This window comes from Aotus nancymaae, unplaced genomic scaffold (genome assembly GCF_030222135.1).
Source record: "Aotus nancymaae isolate 86718 unplaced genomic scaffold, 86718_ANA_hifiasm-v0.15.2.pri h1tg000064l_1, whole genome shotgun sequence".
Classification (NCBI taxonomy): domain Eukaryota; kingdom Metazoa; phylum Chordata; class Mammalia; order Primates; family Aotidae; genus Aotus; species Aotus nancymaae.
In genome coordinates, this window is record NW_026988479.1 from 5008119 (window position 1) to 5029311 (window position 21193).

Sequence of the window (21193 nt, forward strand, 5' to 3'; positions counted from 1 at the left end):
TTTGGCTAAGGAAAAGGCCTAATCAAATATAGTTGGATCTAGGTTCTGTGTCTCCACTTGCCAATATAGAGAGCCAAAGACAAGTAAATTTCTTCTTTAAGGTGTGTGTTATTCCCCAAAGAATCTTTTAGGAAGAGCAAGCAGCCTGAGAAATATTTATTCATTAGATATATTCTGGCAGCAACCAGGAAAATCCAGAAAGTACCAAGCACATACACATACGCATAATACACTTGATTCTTGAAACACTGGTGGTTTCACTGTTTTGTTATTAACTATCATTATGAAGTACCTATTACTTTCTCCAGTAAATGCATTTATAAAACAGTCCAAACCTATTTTAAATATTGTAAAACAGTGATAGAATTTGGGTCCAAAACATTCTTAGAAAAAAATGTTAACTGCTTAATTCAGTTTCACAACTATAAGTAGGGCAGATATTTTTTAACACACCCCCTCTTGTTTATTACTGTGAGGAAGATAAGTACTCTCCAGTGTCTTGCTTGATTCAAGAACATCCTGGCTGCTGATTCTTGTAAGCCGCATGGCACTCTTCTGAGATCTAATGCTGATACATTCCACATGTAACCCCACTGCCCCTGGAAAAGAAACTTTCCTGCTGAGTCAGAGGAGTTTATAGAGATGTGAAATTAATATACAACCTATGTCTTTCAGAAACAGCTAATAATATCTCTCCTTTGCCTTCTCACAAGTGGGAAAGTTTCCGCTCCCTCCATATAGAAATCCATACTTTCCCAGTTAGACATATGGGTCATCTAAAGCAGAGTGCCTTGTAAAGAGAGCATATCTCCACTGAAGTCATCACCACTTGCTGGCTGGCTATAACTGCCTGCAGCCTCACTCCCACCACCTTGGCTCTCTTAACAGCACATGAGATCACTTAGAAGAGCCTGTCATCCAAACTCAGCAGCCATGATTTTTGGGGGGTCTAAATGTGCCATGTGAACACCAAAGCACATTCTTCAGAGCACATATAGCTAGGAGCAGAGTTAAAGGGACCTAAGATAGTGAATGATTCAAGGTAGTAGATTGGGGCACTAAATTACTGCAGCAAACTATAAAGCAAATTCTTGGCATTTCCGTCCTCAGAACAAAGCTGACAACCTAAGCCTGGTTAGGTTTCACAGGAGTTGCAGCTCTGGGAGTCAAAACATGAGAAGAAACACAATCCCACATATCACATGTGAGGCTGCGGAGGCAGGGCCTAGTCGGCTCAGCAATGTTCAAAGAGAAAAATCAAGCAATGTCTCTCTATACGTGACTGTTTCCTGTGCTCCACATTGTGGGTTGGAACACTGAGATCTGGCAGCCTTTATTCAAACAATAGTTTCCCTTAAATTGTTATTTCGAATTCTGAATGAAGAGACATTAAGTGCTACACATATCTAATTCTGTCATCCTATTAATTTTAATGAGTGCAGCCCCATCTGTTCCATTCAAGCACCCTCAACGTACACGTGCATGAGAAAGGTAGGGCAATGTGCTGCTTTGTTTCTTGGTCCCTGTACAGTGATGTATCATTTCAAGAGTAGTGGCTGTGTGCAGCTGACAGACCTGGTTTCAGATGCCAGTCGGAGCATCCTCAGGCTCATTAATAATGGAGGCCTCTGACAGGAGCAGTTTTGCCTGCCTTTGTTTTCCACTGTAGGTGAAGGGAGACATGGATCTCTCTGTTTTGCCAAATAACAATCATCCTGACAAATTCCTGCAGCTTGATGTAAAGTCTTTAACGAGGAGCTCAGCCCTCCTTCAGGCCAGCCTGGCAAGGTTTCCGGGTGGAAATTATCCTGCTGCACAACACTGGCAAAACCTTGTCTACTCACAGGTAAGATCAAGGGGCACAAAAATACCAGGATGGGGGCCTGTTTCTTTCTTGCTCTCTGCCGTTTCATCATTTATGAAGGTGGCTACTCTGTCTTCCAACTTAGTCTTTCGCTATTCCTTAACATTAGAAACTTTTCTCAATATCTTTATAAAATATGTGAATTCTCTCATTCATTAATTCCCCTCCAAGCATTAGTTTCTCTGCCTATCCTCATTTTAGATTTCATGTGGCCCTCATTTACTCCTTCCCTTCAAACATTTTCAAATTAATTATATTCACACAAAAGTCTTGTAGGGAAAAAACTCCCGTCTCTATCTTTTGGTGTGATCTAAGCATAAAGCATCAGAACTTTATGTTGTGGGCATAAACAAGCCTCTAAAACAGCTGGAGATCTTGTGTCTGCCTCCCTTACGCTAGCTCCCTTTCATAGCATACACAGACGACAACAGAACAACGGAAACCTAATCACTGAAGGGAAAAAAAATACAGCGAACTCTCCACCTTGAAAAAGTGTTAGTTATTATTATAGATATTCTTATTTTCCACAAGTGTCCGTGTGGACAAGACATACCAGTCAGACCTTCAAACCCAATGCAGGTTTTATTTCTCTTTTCGTTCGCATTTTCCTTCTTTTTGCTGACCAAGAGAAGAATAAAACTGTGATGAGTTCCATCTGCTGAAATAAACATAAAGGCCTTAACTGTTGCACAGCTAATGAAACAGGAATAACCTTTGTTTTAAGACGTGAAGGCTAATGGGGTTAAGAGTTAGTCAATTTAGAAACAGGAAGAAGCATTTCATTACAGAACAGATGTGACTGACCTACAAACCCCTGCAAGTCATTAAATCCTTTGGAGTCGTTCAAATTCCCTGAACAGAAATTTGTTTTCTTTTAAGAACAGTTGCTACTCATGATTCCTGGTGTAAAGTGACTCCTTTGTGGTATGTTTGTGGGCTCCTTGGGACCTTTGTCATGAGATCATTCAAAATCAAGTACACTCAAATGATTATGTAAGTGTTTCCTCCACCTATAAGGATTTTAATTTATTTCCATTGTAAGGCAGCCTATTATGACAACTTGCATGTTTTGAATTTTGCATCAATCACTTTGGTAATCCTCAGACCCTTCTGTCGTTTCATACCCAGCCATGTTGCTGCTGTTGTATTTGTAGGTGTTCTTTTTTCAGTTTTAAATGAAATGAAATTCCTCCCTTTTTCCTCCTTATTGTTTATATCATAGAATAAAATGATTCAAAAATCAGTTCAGAAAACTTGGCCCTTCTATGCTATGCAGTTTAGTCTAAGAAAACATATCCAATAAATTCCTTTGAGGTTGGAACACATTGATCTAACATCTTTTGTTTGGTACTGAAGTTGACCTATTTCCTTCATGTGGAACTTCACAGTTTAAAACTGTTGAATGTTGTTCCTAAACCCAAATGAAATGCAAATTTTTAAAAGGCAATTTTTTCTACAGGCTCCATTGGGTGGAAATAGTTATTCAAAGAAAAACCAAAGAGGTAAACTTCTGCTTCGTAGGTCTTTGAATATGTGTTGTTAATCATTATAAACTTAAAATAAACTTGATTTAGTTATCCTTTCATCCTAAGATGAAACGTTAAATGACCTAGAGAAGGCCAGTGTACTAACTGGGCATTAATAATGCATGGAGAGAGGCAGGACAGTACATCAAGTACAAATTCAGATAATCAGGTAGGTGTGGCACAGAGTATGAGTAATAACGACGATATTCACTACTTCATTTTGCAATGCATCAATAAATAATGCTCTTTTGGGGATGGATCTTAAAATCCATGATTGATATATTCATTGGATAAAATAATAAATGTCATAGAAATGGCCATATAGAAGTTTTAAATATTTGCCATGATACCTGGAAGAAGACACTGAATATAAAAGTATATTGAGGTGTTAGGCACACATAAGGTGATAGCTACCAAAAAGTTCTTAATTTAAAACTCTCACTCTATTGGGGAGTCAGTAAGTCAATGGGAAGAACATAGGATAAAGAAGTTAGACACTTGGTTTCTTATCTCAAATTCACAATAAACCAGTTTTAGAGACATCTATCATGGCCCATAATCAATTTATGCCTCAGTATTTCCACTTGCAGCATTAAGATAATATTTATCTTATATATTTCCCTAAAAGTGAGAGCAAATGAAACATGAGGTAAAAACAATTGAGAGCCGTATTTTCCTATAAAAGAGCGCGAATATGTATGGAAGTATGTACATGTGGATTGTTATTTATATTAGTATTTCAAAATGTATTTAAGTAATCCTTTTATTAGAATGTATTAGCAGATAATCCCGTTTCCATTATTTTATAAATATTGTGGATGAAGACGTGTGTGTATGTGTGTGCACATGGTGGTTGGGGGGGATGTACTCAATACATAAGTCAACCTGTGTGACTAACCCAATCAGTAGATATAATACCACATGAAATCTACACAAACTTCAGAGTTGTGTCAACTGATCCTTTCTTCCCACACCAAACAAGTGCATGGTGTTTGGGATACAGACTACCTTATGGAATGGCAAAGCTTAACCTGCAGTCATTACCTTTAAACTAGGGGTAACTCAGCAGTTAAAACAGAGATACCCTAGATTGGAAATGTCAAGTTGAATTCTTACATATACATTTTATATCAATGATTTATCATCTAATTTTTAAAATTCACTTTCCATTTTCAGAGAAAATTCTCCAGGCCGTTTTTCTATATGAGCTAAAGCAATACCATTCAATCTATTTCTTTCTTTCTTTTCTTTTTTTTTTTTTCTGAGACAGAGTCTCACTCTGTCACCCAGGGTAGAGTGCAATGGCACAATCTTGGCTTGCTGCAACCTCTGCCTTCCAGATTCAAGTGATTCTCGTGCCTCAGCCTCCCAAGTATCTGGGATTACAGGTGCTCGCCACCATGACTGGCTAACTGTTCTATTTTTAGTAGAGATGGGGTTTTGCCATGTTGGCCAGGCTGGTCTCAAACTCCTCACTTCAAGTGATCCAACCCCCTTGGCTTCCCAAAGTGCTTGATTACAGGCATGAGTCCCTATGCACAGCCTCAATCTAGAAAATTGAGCAGTGATGTTCTCAGTCAAGTCAGTAACCAGGAACATTGTAATTCTCATCTATGTAGATACTCAGGTCTCCCATATTTACAGAGAGTATGCACAGATATTATTTGATTCTACCATATTTATACTTTTCCTTAAATTCTTTCTCCAGAGAAATAAAGAAGCTTCACAATAAATTTTATGCCAGTGCAATAAAGAAGTATTCACCAAAATCTAATATTTCTAATTGTTAAGATGATTTGGGGGATATATCTGATGAAGGCATTTAGAAATGTATTCCAAATATGTCTGCCAACCCTTTTATGAAACAAGTAATGAAAAGAAAAGCTGATTAAAAATACTTAAGTGATAACATATGTGTTTTTCAAACAACCCCATCCAAAAGTAGGCAAAGGATACGAACAGACACTTCTCAAAAGAAGACATTTATGCAGCCAACAAACATATGACAAAAAGCTCATCACTGGTCATTAGAGAAATGCAAATCAAAACCACAATGTGATACCATCTCAGACCAGTTAGAATGGCAATCATTAAAACATCAGGAAACAACAGATGCTGGAGAGGATGTGGAGAAATAGGAACACTTTTACTCTGTTGGTGGGAGTGTAAACTAGTTCAACCATTTTGGAAGACAGTGTGGTGATTCCTCAAAGATCTAGAACCAGAAATACCATTTGACCCAGGAATCCCATTACTGGTTATTTACCCAAAGGATTATAAATCATTCTACTATAAAGACACATGCACACATATGTTTATTGCAGCACTGTTTACAAGAGCAAAGACTTGGAACCAACCCAAATGCCCATCAATGATAGACGGGATAAAGAAAATGTGGCACATATACATCATGGAGTACTATGCAGCCATAAAAAAGAATCAGTTCATGTCCTTTGCAGGGACATGGATGAAGCTGGAAACCATCATTCCCAAAAAACTAACACAGGAAGAGAAAACCAAACACCACATGTTCTCACTCATAAGTAGGAGTTAAACAATGAGAAAATGTGGACACAGGGAGGGGAACATCACATACTGGGGCCTGTCAGTGGTTGGGGGGCTAGGGGAGGGATAGCATTAAGACAAATACCTAATGCATGCAGGGCTTAAAACCTCGATGATGGGTTGATGAGTGCAGCAAACCACCATGGCACATGTATACCTATGTAACAAACCTGCACGTTCAGCACGTGTATCCCAACCTTAAAGTTTAATTTTTTTTAAAAAAAAAGAAATACAAAGGGCAAGAAAGAAAAATGTGTTTTTCTTTTTTCATTTATTGTGGTGGGTCTTAATTTTCTAATTAGCAGTTGCACGTGAGATTATTTTCAGACTAATTTTTTTGTTGTATCTTTTCCTAGCTTCTATCACATCAGTTTCAGAATCAAGGAGCATTTCAGACTAAACCTGTGAGATGGAAGGAAAGGCTAAGGGTGAGAGGCTGCTCTTCCAGTGATTTCTAGACAATGTCATTTACTGAATTTATTTCCTAATCATCTTTCTGCACTCTTTTTCAATCCAATCACACTCTTTTTCCCATAAATTCAAATGTCTCTCCTTTCTGTCATGGGTTTTTTTGTGTATAACTGTATTTCTTCTGTCTCTGAACACACATCATGCCTTCCTAAGACTGTCTCTATTTTCAGTCTTCCATTTATTATGTTGTAAAGAACAGTGCTGGGGCCGGGCGCCGTGGCTCACACCTGTAATCCCAGCACTTTGGGAGGCCGAGGTGGGCAGATCACTTGAGGCCAGGAGTTCAAGGTTGGACTGGCCAACATGGCAAAACCCCATCTATACTAAAAATACAAAAATTAGCCTGGCATGGTGGCATGGCCTACAATCCCAGCTACTTAGGAGACTAAAGCATAAGAAATGCCTGAAGCTGGAATGCAAAGTTTGCAGTTAGCGAAGCTCACACCACTGCACTCCAGCCCAAGCAACAGATCAAGACTCTGAGGAAGGAAGGAAGGAAGGAAGGAAGGGAGGGAGGGAGGGAGGGAGGGAGCAAGGAAGGAAGGAAGGGAAGGAAGGGAGGGAGAGAGCAAGGAAGGAAGGAAGGGAAGGAAGGAAGGGAAGGAAGGAAGGGAGGGAGGGAGCAAGGAAGGAAGGAAGGAAGGGAGCAAGGAAGGAAGGGAGGGAGGGAGGGAGGGACAGTGCTGCACAATGTAATAGTTTCTCCTTTCTAAGCCTTATATTGGATGAAAATGTGGTACTTTCCCTTCCTTAAACCTTATACAAAAATTAAGTCCAGATGGATTAAAGATTTAAACGTAAGACCTAAGACCATAAAAACCCTAGAAGAAAACCTAGGCAATACCATTCAGCACATAGGCATAGGCAAGGACTTCATGACTAAAACACCAAAAGCAATGGCAACAAAAGCCGAAATAGACAAATGGGATGTAATTAAACTCCAGAGCTTCTGCACAGCAAAAGAAACAAGCATTAGAGGGAACTGGCAACCAACAGAATGGGAAAAAAATGTTTGCAAGCTACTCATCTGACAAAGGACTAATATCCAGAATCTACAAAGAACTAAAACAAATTTGCAAGAAATAAAACAATCCCATCAAAATGTGGGCAAAGGATATCAACAGACACTTTTCAAAAGAAGACATTTATGTGGTCAACAAACATATGAAAAAATGCTCATCATCACTGGTCATTAGAGAAATGCAAATCAAAACCACATTGAAATACCATCTCATGCCAGTTAGAATGGCAATCATTAAGTCTGAAGACAACAGATGCTGGAGAGGATGTGGAGAAATAGGATCACTTTTACATTGTTGGTGGGAGTGTAAATTAATTACCGTTATGAAAGACAGTGTGGTGATTCCTCAAGGACCTAGAAATAGAAATTCCATTTGACCCAGCAATCCCATTACTGGGTATATATCCAAAGGATTATAAATTGTTCTATTATAAAGACACATGTTCATTGTGGCACTGTTTACAATAGCAAAGACCTAGAACCAACCCAAATGCCCATGAATGATTGACTGGATAAAGAAAATGTGGCACAGATACACTATGGAATACTATGTAGCCATAAAAAAGGATGAGTTCATGTCATTTGCAGGGACATGGATGAAGCTGGAAACCATCATTCTCAGCAAACTAACACAAGAACAGAAAACCAAACACCACATGTTCTCACTCATAGGTGGGTGTTGAACAATGAGAACACATGAACACAGGAGGGGAACATCACATACTGGGGTCTCTTGGGGGTTGGGGGGCTAGGGGAGGGATAGCAGGGGGTGGGGAGATTGGGGAGGGATAACATTGAGAGAAATACCTAATGTAGGTGACAGGGGAATGGTGGTAGTAAACCACCATGGCATGTGTATACCTATGTAGCAATCCTGCAAGATTTGCACATGTACCCCAGAACTTAAAGTATAATTTTAAAAAATTAAAAAAAAAAAGAAAGTGTGGTACTTTGCAGGTGCTTATATTATCTAGGAAGTAGATTGATAGCATCATCAAGTTGTTCAGTGTACCAAGTTATACTACATTTATAGGATTCAGGAATTAGCCTTGGATGGTATATTCCCAGAAATAACACCTAAATTGCCCCACCAAACTGTCTTATTTGAGACCCAAATGCCTCTGGCATGAAAGCCTGTATTAAAGGTACCTCATATGTCATAGTACCACGTGTAAGCACCAAGAGCCCTGGTTATATGCAGGGAAGGCCAGGAGATAAGGTTTCAGAAAGGCCTGCATCATATTAAGGAGGGTCTGTGGGCTTTGTCTAAGATTTTGAATTTTATCCTGAAAATTTTGAAGAATCAGTGAAAAATTTAAGGAGAATAACACAATCAAATATGTGCTTTATAAAGCTTACCATTCCAACAATTAAGAACAGAAATTTTGTGTTCACAAACGAGCTGATTTTCTGTGAAAGTTTGTCTATGTGCTCACACATGAAATACACACAAAATGCCTTGTTTTCATTAAGATTACGATAAGCATTACTCTGAATGTATAGATCAAAATGGGGAAAATAGAAATTTTTATGGCCTTTATTCCTCAATCCATGAACATGATATATCTTTCCATTTATCCAGTTCTTCATATAGCCTTCAATAATATCTTATAATTCTCCACAAAGAACTATTCCATGTAATTTGTTAGGTTTATATCTAAATACTTATTTTTACTCTTGATAATAGTACCTTTTAAGTCTTGTTTTATAATAGAGCATGCATACTATCGATCATTATATACTGATTTTGAATCCAGGAAGTGTGTTAAAATCTCTTGTTTTGCCTGTGAACATCCCTGTAGATAATTAGGTCATCTGCTATTTGTTGGATTATTTATAATTCTTATTTCTTTGATTTACTTATGTTTCTATGCTTTTTGCATTGCTTTGAGCTACCACTGCAAAATTATTTGGACATTGTGATTACTAGCATCCTTGTATTAATTTTGACCCTAAAATACATGTTTCTAATATTAAACCATTAAGTAAACTCTGTTCTGTAAGTTTGGGGCCCATTGGCTTAATTAGCTTAAGAAAATTTTATACCAGTTCTAGTTCACTAAGAGAGTTTGCTTTGAATATGTTTGAATATTTTGAAAGTCTTTTTCTGAACTATTGTCTTTTTCTAAACTTTTTCTGAGCTATTGAACTTTTTCTGAACTATTTAATGGTTTTTTCCTGTTAGTGTGGTAAATTTCATTAATATTCTAATATTAAACCATCCTGTTGGTATAACATCTTTCCCTGGTAAAAATCTGTTTTATCTTGTTATGTATAACTTGTATATATTGTAGAATTCTGTTCATCAATATTGCATTTATAATTTTCCATTTATGTGTATAAGGGAAAGAAATTAAAATTGGCTTTTAATTTTCTTTTACTTTCCTCATATGAAGTTTATACTAACTTCAAAACTGACCTGTTCCTTCTTTTCCTATTTTTGTGGAAGAATTTGGCTAAGGAATTATATATTTTGAAAATGATAGAAGTTGACTGCAAAACCCTCTGGCCTGCTGTTCTTTAATGTGTATGTTTGGAGGAGATTTTAAACTGTTGATTCAACTAGTCAAATTATCACAAGTTTATTAACATTTTTATTTTTTCTTAATTAAGTTTGGTAAGTTATATTATGTAAGAAATTGTAACTGCATATAAATGTTTAAAATCACTCAGTTTATTTTCTGATTGTTTCTTAATCTCTGTCGTATCCCTTCTCAAATCCTAACTGGGTGGATTTGTGTCTCTATTATTTTTCTTAAACAGTATTACCAGAGATATTTTCAATGTGTTTTTCGAAAAAAAACATAGCTTTCAACTTTATCTTCTCCGTTGTATATGTTTATTCTCTTTAATATGTATTGATTTCTGTCTTTACATTTATTATTTCATTTTGACTATTTCCTTATATTTACTCTGTGGCTTTGTTTTTAAGACTTTGAATTGAATGTTTAATACCTCATTAATTTTCTCATTCTGTTTTATAATGCAAGCATATATGCCCATAATATTCTCTCAAAATACCACTTCAGGCTGGGCACGGTGGTTCACGCCTATAATCCCAGCACTTTGGGAAGCCAAGGCGGATGGACCACGAGGTCAAGAGATCGAGACCATCCTGGTCAACATGGTGAAATCCCGTCTCTACTAAAAATACAAAAATTAGCTGGGCATGGTGGCTTGCGCCTGTAATCCCAGCTACTCGGGAGGCTGAGGCAGGAGAGTTGCTTGAACCCAGGAGGTGGAGGTTGCAGTGAGCTGAGATCGTGCCATTGCACTCCAGCCTGGGTAACAAGAGCGAAACTCCGACTCAAAAAAAAAAAAAAATACCATCTCAGATCCAGCCAATAATTTTGTAATGTAGCATTTCTCACTTTCATTCTGTCCTAAATTTTAAAATGTTTATTATTCTTTCTTTGAAATATATTTTTAAATGTCTGTAGAATGTGGTATTTTATGTTTTTGATAATCATTTTTAGGTTTATAACTAAGTTGTTAATGGTCTAAAATCTTGATCCATGTAATATTGAATCTTTAAAAAAAATTTAGAACTTAACATGTTACCAATTTTATGAAATTTTCAGTGTATTTTTAAAAATGAATATTTTCAATTATTTAATAGAGAGGTCCATATATGTCACTTAAACAAACATTTTTATTTTATGGTTCATATCTTCTTTATTCTTTTTTTCATAAGTTATTGCGGTACAGGTGGTATTTAGTTACATGAGTAAGTTCTTTAGTGGTGATGTGTGCGATTTTGGTGCACCCATCACCCGAGCAGTGTACACTGCACCATATTTGTAGTCTTCTATCCCTCACCTCCCTCCCACTCTTCCTGTCAAGTCCTCAAAGTTCATTGCATTATTCTTATGCCTTCGTGTCCTCATAGCTTAGCTCCCACGTATCACTGAGACCATACAATGCTTGGTTTTCCATTCCTGAGTTACTTCACTTAGAATAATAGTCTCCATCTCATCCAGATTCTTTATTCTTAATGATTGTTTTGCATGCTTGAGAACAATTACATGTATAAATTTCTCCTTGTAATTATTTTGTTTTATTTTATAAATGTTGAGACTATTTTATTAGATACATACAAGTTTAGAATAATAGTACTTTACTGATGATAACTAACTTTATTCATTTTCTAGCAACCTTCTTTATATCTAGCAAAGTTTTTGACCTTGTCTATTTCATCTAATGTGTGTGTGTGCTGGCGGGAGTGGGGAGGTGTATTTTTGTTTTCTTGGTGCTTAGTCAAGCTAAGTTATGTCATGGAAACAAATATATCAAAATGTTTAGTAACTTAATAAAACATATGTCTCCTTCACACAAGGTTCAATGTAGATATTATAGATGTCCTAGAAGACTCACTTCCAAATAGAATCCAAGCTCCTTCCTTCTTGGGGCTTTACAATATCAGATCTCTATTAGGCTTTAAATAAGAAAGGGAAAGGGTAAGCCAAGGATCTTGCCAGGAATTTTACCCATCAAGCTTGAGTTTTATTAAGTTTGCTGAGCATCTAGTAAGGATTTACCACAGTCTTCTGTTAACAAAAAAAAAAAAAACCCACGTATACACATATATGTATATACACACATATATATACACATACATATGTGTATATTTATATATAATAGTATATGAATATATTATATATGCCATATGGATCACCTAATATATATATATCATCATATATGTATAATCATCTTCTGCTATATACAGCACATTGACAAGAGTTCTGAGATGTGTATAGTGTCACAAAAAAAGAAAGTGAACCAAAAACTTGTGAAAGATTTCAGGGACCAGGCTTGGAAGTGATCTTTCATCCACATGTCATTGGACATAAAACATGTGGCCCCAATATAAATTCAAAAACGGTCTGGGAAAAGCAGATAAACTCTGTGCTTAGGAAGTGGAAACAAAATTAGTGAGCATTTAGTCAGTCACAACAGCCAGTTCTCATTGTTTATATTTGCCTAGTATATATAGTATATACTTTCATATTTTTTAACTTGAATTCTTTCTGAGTCTTTATATTTTAGGCATGTCTGTTGTAAATATTTTATAATTTAATTTACTTTTTAAAATCTGATCTGACAATCTCTGTCATTTCAATAGGGAATTTAGTCCATTTACATTAAATGTGATTACTTATTATTTTTCTGTTTCTGAGATTTTCCACCTGTGTTTTTTATTTGGAGTCTTTTTACAGATTGTTTATTCTTCATTTTTTTCCTACTGCTCTGCTCACTTAGAAGCTGTAAATTCTTTCTCTACTTGTTAGTAATATCTCTATCTCCTCACTGAAATTATTTCTCAAAATTTTCTAACAAAAACATCTGTGTTAAACTTATGACACTCCAGTGTTCTCATTTCTCTTATTTTAAAATTCACAATTTAGCAATTATTATTATCTCTATTTCACCTAAATCAGTGCTTGCCTGGATTTACAGACACATTTATCAATTTTTTATTTCTCTCTTTCTTTCTCTCTCACAACATTTCTCTTGTATCTTAATTTTTTCCTTCTGTTATCAACTTTTTCTTCCTGAAATACATTTTTAGAGTTTTTTCAATGACTTATTAAATGTACACTTAATTTTCTTTGTCCAGATATGCCTTCTATCTCACTCTTTATTGAATTATAGTTTACTTCACATAAAGTGTGTAATGATTAAAATGTGTATAAATGATAAATGGACAAAGGTATGCTTAATGAAAAGTCTAGGTAAGCTTTGAAGTGTTACCTTTTTAAAATAAATATTTTAAAATGTAATTTATTTTAGTGGCCAAGTAATTAAAATAATTGAATTACTGTTGAGTTTTCTTCTGGTAAATGTATTTTCTTGTGCAGTAGAGAGTGAAGGCTTTTGTGTTGTTGATGTTCTTAAAGCTATGTTAAAAAAAATCATCAAGATACAAATAAAACTCAACCAAAATTAGTATTGCCTATTTCATGATTAAATTCATAATAAATTTATACTACTAATTTTCCTTTGCATGTCTTTCAGACATAAAATTCACATGCAGTGCAAAAATATATATTACTATGTGCTATAATAAACATCACAACTTTCAAAAATATCATCTAGAGATAAGTGTTTGAATGTTCTTTTAGAATGTATCTCTGAGTATTTTCCCATTTTTATACATTACATTTTCTAAGTCTATATACATTGTAATAGAACGTGTAATGTTTTTCTTTTGACCTCTTCAAAACTGTATTTTCATGTACAGAGCTTTTTTGTTTAAGAAACTTAAGCAACAGTGTAAAGACAACCTGACAAAGTCAATTTGTCAATGTCAGGAGAATTATCCCTCTTCAGAGATGATCAAAGATGTCTAGCCTTGAAGAAAAAAAATTAAGTAAAAATTATGCTAAGCTCATAGTTAAATTTCTTATCAAATTATTTTTTGCTCAATTGAGAAACATTACTTTTGAAGCAATCTATCTTTAAGATAAATGCTAAGCCAAGAAGAGTAATTATTTTATTGCAAACTTCGGTTTTATAGAATATAAATTGACTTTGAGCAGTCCAAGGACTTATGAAAGTCAGAGAGGATCTGAAAGTTGAGCTCTAAGTATTTGAAAAATGAACGGATTAAGGAAATTAGGGAAACCCAACACCGAAGAGAATGTGAATGGTTTTATCTACATGATTTTTTTTTTTTCTGCCAGTCGTTTCAGAAGGAAACTACATATAACAGTTTACAACTTTAGCTTATATAATATAAATTAATATTGCCTATATACACAAATAAATGTCAGCATCAGAGTATTGATAATCATAAATATGACTCAGAAGAATAAAACTCCTATTAAATATTCTCTATTTTGGGTGTCTGAAATGCGTGACATACATTTACTGAAAAATAACTGTAAATTAAGGAAATGAGCCACTTGTTTTCAAAGACTAAAGATTATCTGAAATTAACTCGTGAAATTCCTCTCTTGATGCCCTAGGACAAATGAAGCATGACTCTATAAGCTTTTTTATTCTTCTCAATTTGTATTTGACCAAGGAATAAATTTTAATTTCCAAAATGAACAAATTTTCAATTTCTACCTTCATGATAACTTGATATACTTAAGAAAAAAACAAAACAAAGTAAAAATCTGAAGGTCAAGCCAGACACAGAAAAGTACACGTTATATAATTTTATTTATATAAAATATGAGATGAGTCCAAATTAACCTATGGTATTAGAATTTGGGTGCTATTATAGTTACGCTTTGGGCAGCGGGAGGGAGAGTGACTGGAAAGGAGCATGACGTGTGCTAGTAATGCCATGTTTCTAGGTCTGGGTGTTGAATCTCGAGTTTGTTTGGTTTGCAAGAATTTACAGAGCTATGTATTTATATATATGCATATCATACTTTAATAAAAAAAGATTTTGAAAACTTGAAAGTCAGTAACAGAGCTAACAGTCAGTCTTCACACACAGATGCTAAATTACAGTGCTAAGTTGGCTTAGACCTCAAAGCTGTCTGAAATGGGAGCCATGATAGTATTTGTGAAAATCAAGGTATATTGCTAAAATGTCTTTTAATTTTGACTTTGCTGGATTAACATAGCAATATTAAATACCATTTTTATAAGTCATGGAATATAAAAATAGAGAAATAAAATGTCATTAAATCTCAATGCAAATAACCTGAGAAAAGTTGGCTTTGTTCAGAATTCTACTATTTGAATTAAAGAGATTTACTCTCTTTAATTTGTAGGCTCTTTCTTTGTGGTTATAAAACAGCACTTTAATTAGTGATTAGTAAAGCTGTTCAAGATCACACACAAAGAAAAAACTCAATCGATGTTGGATTTCTAGGTCAAACAAAACCTGAGAATCCTTTTCTCATTCATTGTCCTAATCTGTTGGATTTCTGTGAAAAATCAGCACATTTTCAGGTACAGTTATCTTACATTGCATTCCCTATGATCAGAAGGCCTGTTGCTAAGAGATGCCTTGTCTCTTTGCCTCTTAGAGAGAAAAGAATAATATTGCTGCTCAACGAATTAGGGGATCCAGTGCAGAGAGCCTTGTCGCTTCTGATAGCCCCCCACCATCCATGTCACCAATTATGAAAAATAACCCACTCTATGGTGACCTAAGTTTGGAGGAAGCTATGGAAGAAAGGAAAAAGAACCCATCATGGACCATTGAGGAATATGACAAACGTTCCCTGCACACAAACCTCTCTGGACATCTGAAGGTACTCACAACTAAGAGTCACCCTCTTCAATTGATAAGAGAAATCAGTCAAATAATCCTAAGAGAAAGGGTTATTGACGTGACAGTTATTCTTCACTAGGCACAGAATCTCCAGATTTCAGAGCATTTTGGCCTCTGGCTTTTCTTTCTCCCTCCTACTCCTAGTCAGTATTTGTGTTTATTTCTTTTGAGCTTTACAATTTTAATAGTTACTGGCAACTGTACAGTGTAGAGAGGAAAAAAATTATGTAGCACAGAACAAAGGTTTTCCAGGAGAGTGAAAGGTTTTTTTTGAAAATTAATTTGCAAGATGATGTTTTCTGGTAGTTTATGAACATTTATGTTCATGAAGACTGAAGAGCTGATTCCCTATTCTACATTTATTTGAAAATATGTATTAAGTGTTCTGTGTTAGGCACTAAGCAAGAAAGTTCTCATCAAAGATTATTTTATCTCAGCCCTCTCAGTGATTTAAGATTGCAGATTTACATTTTGGTCATTTTCCTGTGTCTCAGTAACAAAACAAAACAAAAACATTTCAACACAGGAAAAGTATGCAATGAACTCATTCACCCAGCTTAAACCCAACAAAAGTTGTTCTTTCTTTCTTTGCCCCTGCTGGTGTCACCTCACCACATGAAAAACTTCGAAATACCTGAAAAGCAAGGAAGCAGCCAGCCCTCTGTTTTCTGAATGGACTGGATTCCTACCCAGCTTTGGCTTGTCTCCACCTGCCCTAGGCCAGGAAGGCCTGTCATTTTCCAAGTACATACCCTTCATTTAAAAATGTTTATCTGTGCTAAGCCCCATACCTTAAGCACTAGATAATTTTTCTTTCTTATTTTTTTTTGAAGAGGACAGCACCCTGTCTCTTTGAATCCAACTCACACTTTTTACAATTTCAAATATGTACTACTCAAAAGACCCACTGTCCAGAATCTTTGAAGTTTCTTAATCTCTTACCAGATTGAATGTATCTCCTCCTGTATGTAGCCTATTTTCCAGAGAAGCTTACATAACAGATGCTCTCCACAGAAACAATAATCTTATGTTTCTATTCCCTTCTTTCTTCTTTTTTTAAATCTTGCATTCCTTACCAAGAGTCTTAAAGACATCTAAAAGTCCCCCCTACTATTGAAAAAAAAAAAAAAGATTTATTTTACAAACATTTCTTGACCATATGTTAAGGCTTCTTCTTTTTGCTGTTTACATGCAAAATAAGGGAACTATGGAGGTGGATGTTACTGTCTCTACCCTCAAAAAGTTGAGCAAATTAACAGACAATGACTATAGAACAAGATAAAGGAAGGTGATGATACTAGTAACAAAAAGTGCCATGCAGTGTTCTCACTCATAAACGGGAGTTGAACAGTGAGAACACATGGACACAAGGAAGGGAACATCACACACTGGGGCCTGTGAGGGATGGGAGGCAAGGCTGGGTTGGAGTCCAGTCCATTTAGAAAACAAATACCTAAGGCAGGCGGGGCCTAAAGCCTAGATGGTGGGTGATGGGTTCATAGGGGCAGCGAACCACCATAGCACATGTATAACTACGTAACAAACCTGCACATTCTGTACTTGTATCTTAAACTTACTTAAAGTAAAAAAAAAAGTACTCCCAAATTCTCATGGTATCCTTTACCCATATAACAAACGTATACCTGTAACCCTGAACCTAAAATAAAAGTTCACACACAAAAAAAGAAAACGCCTTTTCCCTCACATTTGCCAATACTGGTTATTTTTCAAGTAAATTATCAATGATTGGAAAAAATGGTAACTCATTTTTGCTGATTTTCATTTTTCTGATTATCAAGCAAGGCTGAATATTCTACTAAGAGTATAAAACTTGTTCACTATAAATATTAGCTCCAATTAGGATTAGTTTGATAGTACATAATTATCTCTTGTTAAATGCTGCTGTAAGCTTACCTATAATACGCTTCATTCTCCGTCCTAGGAAATTGCTGGTTTGGTTTTCTGCTCTTTCTTTGTGGAATTAGTCCATCATCTCCATTGCCAGCAGCAGCACCATCAGCCAGGTTTTCTGATAATTCCATGTTATTACTTCCGTGCTTCTTATTTCTTCTTCAACCTTGAACGGAAGTTTGATATTAAGAATGGTTATTACTTTATACGATAAAAAGAAGTTTTTGTTTCACTGAAAAGAAATAAAGAAGAAAATTTAAAAAGAAAAGAAAGTCCCATATAGGATAGGAAAGGACACAAATCACATTTGATTATAAAAAGATGTCATGAAAAAGTAAACTTATGATGGGCTTGAAGGATGTATAGAATACCAAAAGACACAGATGGTCCTAAGTGGGAAGGCTCTTCTATCAGGATTAGCAAAAGCAAAGGTAGAAATATAGGAGCTACAGGTTAAGTAATAGAATAATGAGAAAATAAGGCTAGGAAATAAAGCTAAAAAAATGTTCGAATGTTAGGCTTAGGAAATTGAATATTATTAGCAATGAGTATTTTTTTAAGCTGGACTTACATGAGTCATGTTTAGGAAGAATGAGTGCCATATTTTGCTAGAATCAGGACCTGCTCCCTCCTCCACCCAGTCCTCTGTGTGCACTCTCCCTCTCCCCAAAGCAGTGGACCCTGAGGTCTGAGGCCTGTTTACAGGCCTCAGGAGGTTATTTGTCAGCATTAACTTCCTGAGGGAAGCTTCAGGAAGCTATAACTTTTGTTTTCATTAGAATTTCTTCCTCTACCTCATCAATTCAACTTTCATCTCCACTCCTGTCTATGTCTCACAGAGCCCCTAACTTATTTTCTGAAACCTTGGCACTACTTGTAGGCTATAAACTGAAGCCCCTGTGGTCCCTCCCATTTTTCTAAGTGGCTAAGAGTTTATAAGCCAGAGAAGAAAAGAAATCCATATTTAATTACCAAGGAAAGCTAGAAACAGAATGTAAGACAGGATAGTCTCTATTAGTGAAGCTCTTAGCGGAGAGCAGAGGCATTAAACTTACAAAGAGCAGGCCTCCGATTAGGACACAAAATGAAGGATAAGAGTGAGGTAGACGAGGATTTTTAAGTCATTATCCTTCTGCACAAATCATCCAAATTTGATTTTAATATTTTAGCATTTCTACAACTAAGCAGTTTAAACTAGTACCAGTGTAATGGGAGGATCACATTGCCATCAACAGAATCTATCGTCGCTTTCTATGAATACATGCATGCACAGTCCTCTCCTAGCAGTGCACCTGTAAGTCCAAAGCTAGTTCATTGACCCCTGAGGCTGATAAAGGAAGCTGGCTGTGCCACACTTCAGTGGACTTAAGTCTACTGAGACTGGAGAGGCAAAGAGAGGGTGGGCAGTCCACTGTAAGCCATTACAATAAAGCAGGTGAAATATAATGAAGCATTAAGTTAGTTTGTAGAAGCAGAGATTGAGTATTCATTGTAAATTTGTTGCATATAAGGCATAGACACCAAATCTACAGCACCAAAACATAGCAAGAGATGTAGAAGGAAAAAAATGTATTTTTATCAATGTATGGACAATAGAGTTTGCAGGTGATTTATCAGGTACAGGAGATCAGGTTGACTTGATAATTCTGTGGGACTGGAAGGAAAGATGAAGTCCATGAAAGAAAGAGAGACATGGGGAATAAATAAGAGCGGATGTGGGGAAGAATATAATGGGCCCCTTTCTCAGGAGGTCAAACAGTTTCTGCATGCCAGACACGTGGCAGCCCTCTACAAGGAAAATCAGTGGGTCACGAGTCATGGAAGAGACTCCTGATTTTTAGTCCTGCTACTTCCATGGAAGTCAGCTTCTGGATTTACTGAAAACCTCACCAAGCATGTTTATTCCTGCCATGCAGACAAAAATCAAACCTCACAGGTTCATCTAAAGCAAAGAATTTTCACTTGATTTCAACTTACTATGCTGAATTACATGCACTATTTATAGAATGTGAGAAACACTAAATTGGCTACAATATGATAGAAATACCACTGTGTTTCTGACCCTCCAATGTGAGCAATTTAATTAAAGAATCACGAAAGCCTCCTAATTAATTCTGATGCAGACCTACAAATTGGAACTGCAGGGATTCCTTGTCAGCCAGGAGACTGTAGCTGCATATTTATACTATTCAAGGAAGCCTCGTCTAGCTCATGTGAGCCATGACATTGAAGCCTTGCCCAGGAGAGAGTGAATATGGACCTTCAGTCCCCATGACAGTGTCTTGTTCTGCAATCTCAATTAATTTGTAACACTGACTGATTACTGATTAATCATATTCTCCATGTAATTTTCTTTTAGGAAAATCCTAATGACCTGCGGTTTTGGTTGGGAGACATGTACACTCCAGGTTTTGACACCTTATTGAAAAAGGAAGAGAAACAAGAGAAGCAATCAAAATTCTGTCGTATGGGTCTGATTTTACTTGTCGTTACCTCCATCTTGGTTACCATAGTGACTATCATTACTTTTTTCACCTGAGGAAACTGCCACAGTCAGAGCTATTTTAAATTTCCTAAATTTTTTTCTAGATAAACATTTGCAGTTTCCAGAAAAAAATAACAACAAAAAAAACATGTACATGCAATATGAATGGATTGTTGATTGTACTATGAAATGTAATTGTCTTGTAGAATGTGAATGTCATGTGTGGTATGATGGCTTCTCTACTTTGTTCTATAAAAGCTTTGTAAGACCTCCAGCCTGAGCTTTGTCCTTTGGGAAGCAGGAATTCTGAGGACCACAGTCACAGAATAGTCACTATATACAACCCAAATTAAGTATCTGTATAGGGAGCAAAACAGTATCAAAAATTGTCAGCAGCTTTGTTTTCATAGTTAAACTATATTAACCATGTTTTTAAAATACTGTTAACTCTTTACTACCTCATCCTCCTGCAATCATCAGAAAAGTTTGAGCTGATTAATTTTTTTTTTTGTTTTACCAACTGCTGGGTAGCTGGCAAAAATCTGGTTGTGCTGCCAACTGAGTTAGATTCACTCCCTGTTTTATTTTCCTATATTTCTGTTTAAGTCAGAAAAAAAGGAAGGAGGGAAATATCTTATTGAAATCTATTCTTATTTCCCCAGTAATCATCTATAATGCCCCAATTTCATGCTGCAACTTTAATAGAATTAAACTTTCAAGGCCATAGTTACATAATTAATTAAGTTTAGATCCAATTTATCCAAATTGGCTACTGTGACCCCTGGTGGCAGTCAATGTGTATATATTGCCAACCATGGTCTGGGTTGGGGGTCCCTAGGAAAGCAGAGGGAATACTGCTAAGAGAACATGGTGTAAAGCCTAACTGCTACTTGCTAACAGACTCTGGCAAGCTATTCTCTCAGAGAAGGAATGATACTACCTGCCCAACAGGGCTAGCCAAAGGACCAAATATAAAACAGGTATGAACAGTATCTGACTCTTAATAAGCAGTTTTTAGTTAAAGGCAGTTGTCATTATTAATTTGTGCTAGCTAATTGACAATCTGAGCTTACCTTCCATTGTCTGCAGATACTGGGGACATGGATCTGGACAC

At 36.0% G+C, this 21193-nt stretch overlaps 1 protein-coding gene and 1 long non-coding RNA gene across 2 annotated transcripts in view; one reads left to right on the forward strand and one right to left on the reverse strand.

Moving 5' to 3' along the window:
- Window positions 1-21193, reverse strand: part of LOC135270622 (uncharacterized) — a 371213-nt gene that overhangs the window by 258593 nt on the left and 91427 nt on the right. The window contains exon 2 of the long non-coding RNA XR_010338760.1: window positions 17598-17760. This is a non-coding gene — a long non-coding RNA (uncharacterized LOC135270622). The remainder of the gene's footprint in view (window positions 1-17597; window positions 17761-21193) is intronic.
- MINAR2 (membrane integral NOTCH2 associated receptor 2) lies at window positions 1682-20133 on the forward strand. The gene is made up of 3 exons (XM_012447940.1): window positions 1682-1846; window positions 15436-15663; window positions 19954-20133. The coding sequence occupies exons 1-3, from the start codon at window positions 1682-1684 to the stop codon at window positions 20131-20133; spliced, it is 573 nt and encodes a 190-aa protein (XP_012303363.1).